The following is a 3,021-nucleotide window of genomic DNA, read 5'->3' as shown; positions in this document are numbered from 1 at the left end:
AGTACCGAATTTTTATTCCATACTTTTCTGAATCATATTACTTCAAACATTGGAATATACAAGAAGTATACATAAACACATAATGTTATACCATTTAATTTTTCAAAAAAAGTATTTTGAGAACAATTTTTATCAAAAAATTATAAACTAAAAAACGGAAAATAAAGAATTCTTAGGATAAAAAAACGATTTTAAGAATTCTTTACATTGAAATAAAAACTTTCATATTGTTTCTTTTTTTATTATTCTTATAGTTCTTAATCAGACGTAAAAAACCATTCTGTAGAGCAGTGGTTCTTAACCTTTTTAAGCCGCGACCCAAATTTGAGAAATATGTTCATGTTGCGACCCAAAAAAATTTCAAAATTTTTTCATTGCTTTATTTTAGATCGTATTTTTGAAAAATCTTCAATCCTACGACGATGATTTTTTTTAACTTACAAATTTTTTATTTATTTTTTTAATAGTAAAGATAAACAAAAGTACTTTTCGATCCAAGGAAAATTTAATTAACAATCAAGTGTTTTTAATAATTTTTATTGACCAAATAAAAATATATTTATAACTTTTTGAAAATAATTGACATTTTAACTTATTCCTAAAAAAAAGAAATATCAATACATATGCTAAGTCTTTTAAATTTTAAATGCAAGTCATACAGTTTTAATGAGAACCTTGTGCTTGAATACATTTTGAAAGATCTTCAAACCTCGGTTGAATGCTTGTCAAGGAGCACCTTATATCTATTTCAGGATTTAACTTGTTCCGGTAATTGTTTTTGATTACACACAGAACCGAAAAACCAGCCTCCCACATATATGTTGTTGAAAAGAGCAATAATACTGTTAGGGCTTCTTTAACAATTATTGGCTTTTCGGTTTTTAATTTTAAACAGAAAGCACATAAAGATTCAGTGTTTTTGTAGAAATTGTATCGAAGTGCTTGGTCACTTTGTATTTCTATTAATTGTTCTTGAAATTGATTAATCTTAACAAATTCCTCATGCAAATCACTTACATCAAAATTAAGTGGCATTCGAACCCAATTATATTTGAAAACATCGTGTGCAGGGAAATATCGATCAAAGTCTGCTATTAGTTTTTCTAAATGATTAATAATAATTTTCTGTATTTCAAAATCTGTGATATCAATATTATTGTCTTCAACAAGCAAATTATTAAGAGTCGGGAATGAAGCAAGTTTCTTTACTTCAACCTTATTTCTCCATAATTTGAGTTTATTTTTGAAACATGTAATTTTTTCAGTTAATTCAATAATAGTATGATTACGTCCCTGCATAGACGTATTTAGATTATTTATTTCAAATAAAATATTTGACAAATAAGCAACTTGAGTAATCCACTTCAACTCGGAGAATTTAGATGCTAATGGGTGTTTCTTTTCTCTCAAAAATAATTCGATTTCTGCTCGTAATGATAATACTCTTTTAACAACTTTGCCCCGGGACAGCCATCTAACTTCAGAATAGTATAATAAATGTTCGCATTCTGCACCAGATTCGAAACACAGTTCGCGGAAAATTCTACAGTTAAGAGCTCTTGATTTGATAAAATTGACTACCGCAACAATTTCATCCGAAACGATACATAATTCGGGTGATAATTATTTTGAAGCAAGATTTTGTCTATGTAACAAACAATGAATCGATATAATTTGTGGATTCATTTGTTTTGCTCTTGTCGAAAATCCCTTTTGAGATGTTGTCATGGCAGCTGCACCGTCGGTGCAAATACTGAAACACTGATTCCAATTTAATCCTTCTTCTTTAAAATACGAATCGACTATAAGAAAAATATCTTCACCTCTAGTTGTTGTTGACATTGGTCTGCAAAATAAAATGTCCTCCTGTATATCTGTTAAACCTGGATGCCGCACGTAAACCATGAGTTGAGCATCTTTGCTCACATCTGTCGCTTCATCCAGTTGAATACTAAATAAACCAGCGATTTTTATAGCAGAAATAAGTTGATTCTTAATATCAAGTGACATACCATTAATTCGTAAACGAATTGTATCATTTGATAATGGTATCTTTTGTAATTTCTTTGAACTTTCATCTCCGCACATGATACGTGCCATGTCAATGGCAGCAGGTTTAATAAGTTTTTCAGCAATATTATGGGGTTTCTTTTGTCTTGCAATATGCCAAGCCACATGAAAAGAAGCAAGTGTAGCTTGTTTGGCAGAATTTATAAAACCACTACTACTTGGTGCATCCAAACGCTGTTCTTTTAAATGGGCTTCTTTTCTTTCGAAAAAAGTACGATCTTTTCCCTCAAAGGAAAAATTTTTATGTTTTGCATCAAAATGTCTTTTAAGTTTGATCGGTTTCATCGATTCATTACTTAATATTTCACTGCACAACACGCATTGCGGCTTGTTCACTCCTCGATCATAAATGCAAGTAAAACCTAATTCAAAAAATGCTTCCTTGTATTCACGTTTTGCCATTATTAGGGTGATCACAGTTTTGCAATACACACTGCAGCTTGATCACTCCACTATTAATAATAAGACAAAATTTGTTTCTAAAATGCGCTTCGCAATGGCAATAAGCCACGCCCCTTTTCGGCTGTCGGAGAAAGCGCTTCAGCAGCCGCTGTTCCGTCCTTCATTATTATGAACCGTTTTAATTATTATGAACGAGGATTAAGGGTATAGAGTTACCCAGGTACCTCATTAAGCCTAGGCTGAGTAAGCCACAATGACTTCTTCAAGGAGATGTTGGTATTACTTATTATTTGGTGTATTACTAACTTTTTTGGTTCGACTCAGCGCGACCCAAGAAATATGCTTCGCGACCCAATTTTGGGTCGCGACCCATAGGTTAAGAACAGCTGCTGTAGAGAACCATCATCAAATGAAAAAAAATATATTTACAAGCAAATTTTTTATTGTAAAAATCATTGCACTTACCTGATTTATAATTCCCGGAGAATTCCAAAATGATAAGTTCCTTGTTTGAAAACTTTATTCTCAAATAATAGATACATAGTTTAT

At 31.3% G+C, this 3,021-nt stretch overlaps 1 protein-coding gene across 1 annotated transcript; it reads right to left on the bottom strand.

The window, feature by feature from the left end:
- Window positions 1–1,623: 1,623 nt before the first annotated feature.
- LOC107449930 (zinc finger BED domain-containing protein 5-like) lies at window positions 1,624–2,472 on the bottom strand. Its single transcript, XM_016065613.2, has one exon. The coding sequence runs from the start codon at window positions 2,470–2,472 to the stop codon at window positions 1,624–1,626; it is 849 nt and encodes a 282-aa protein (XP_015921099.2).
- Window positions 2,473–3,021: the final 549 nt, after the last annotated feature.

Source organism: Parasteatoda tepidariorum, chromosome 8, assembly GCF_043381705.1.
Source record: "Parasteatoda tepidariorum isolate YZ-2023 chromosome 8, CAS_Ptep_4.0, whole genome shotgun sequence".
NCBI classification, from domain to species: Eukaryota; Metazoa; Arthropoda; class Arachnida; order Araneae; family Theridiidae; genus Parasteatoda; species Parasteatoda tepidariorum.
The sequence above is the reverse complement of the archived record's forward strand: the minus strand, read 5'-3'. Positions and strand labels throughout refer to the sequence as shown.

Bases quoted from the DNA above. Each gene is read 5' to 3' on its own strand.
- LOC107449930 (XM_016065613.2), bottom strand. From the start codon at position 2,472: ATGGCAAAACGTGAATACAAGGAAGCATTTTTTGAATTAGGTTTTACT.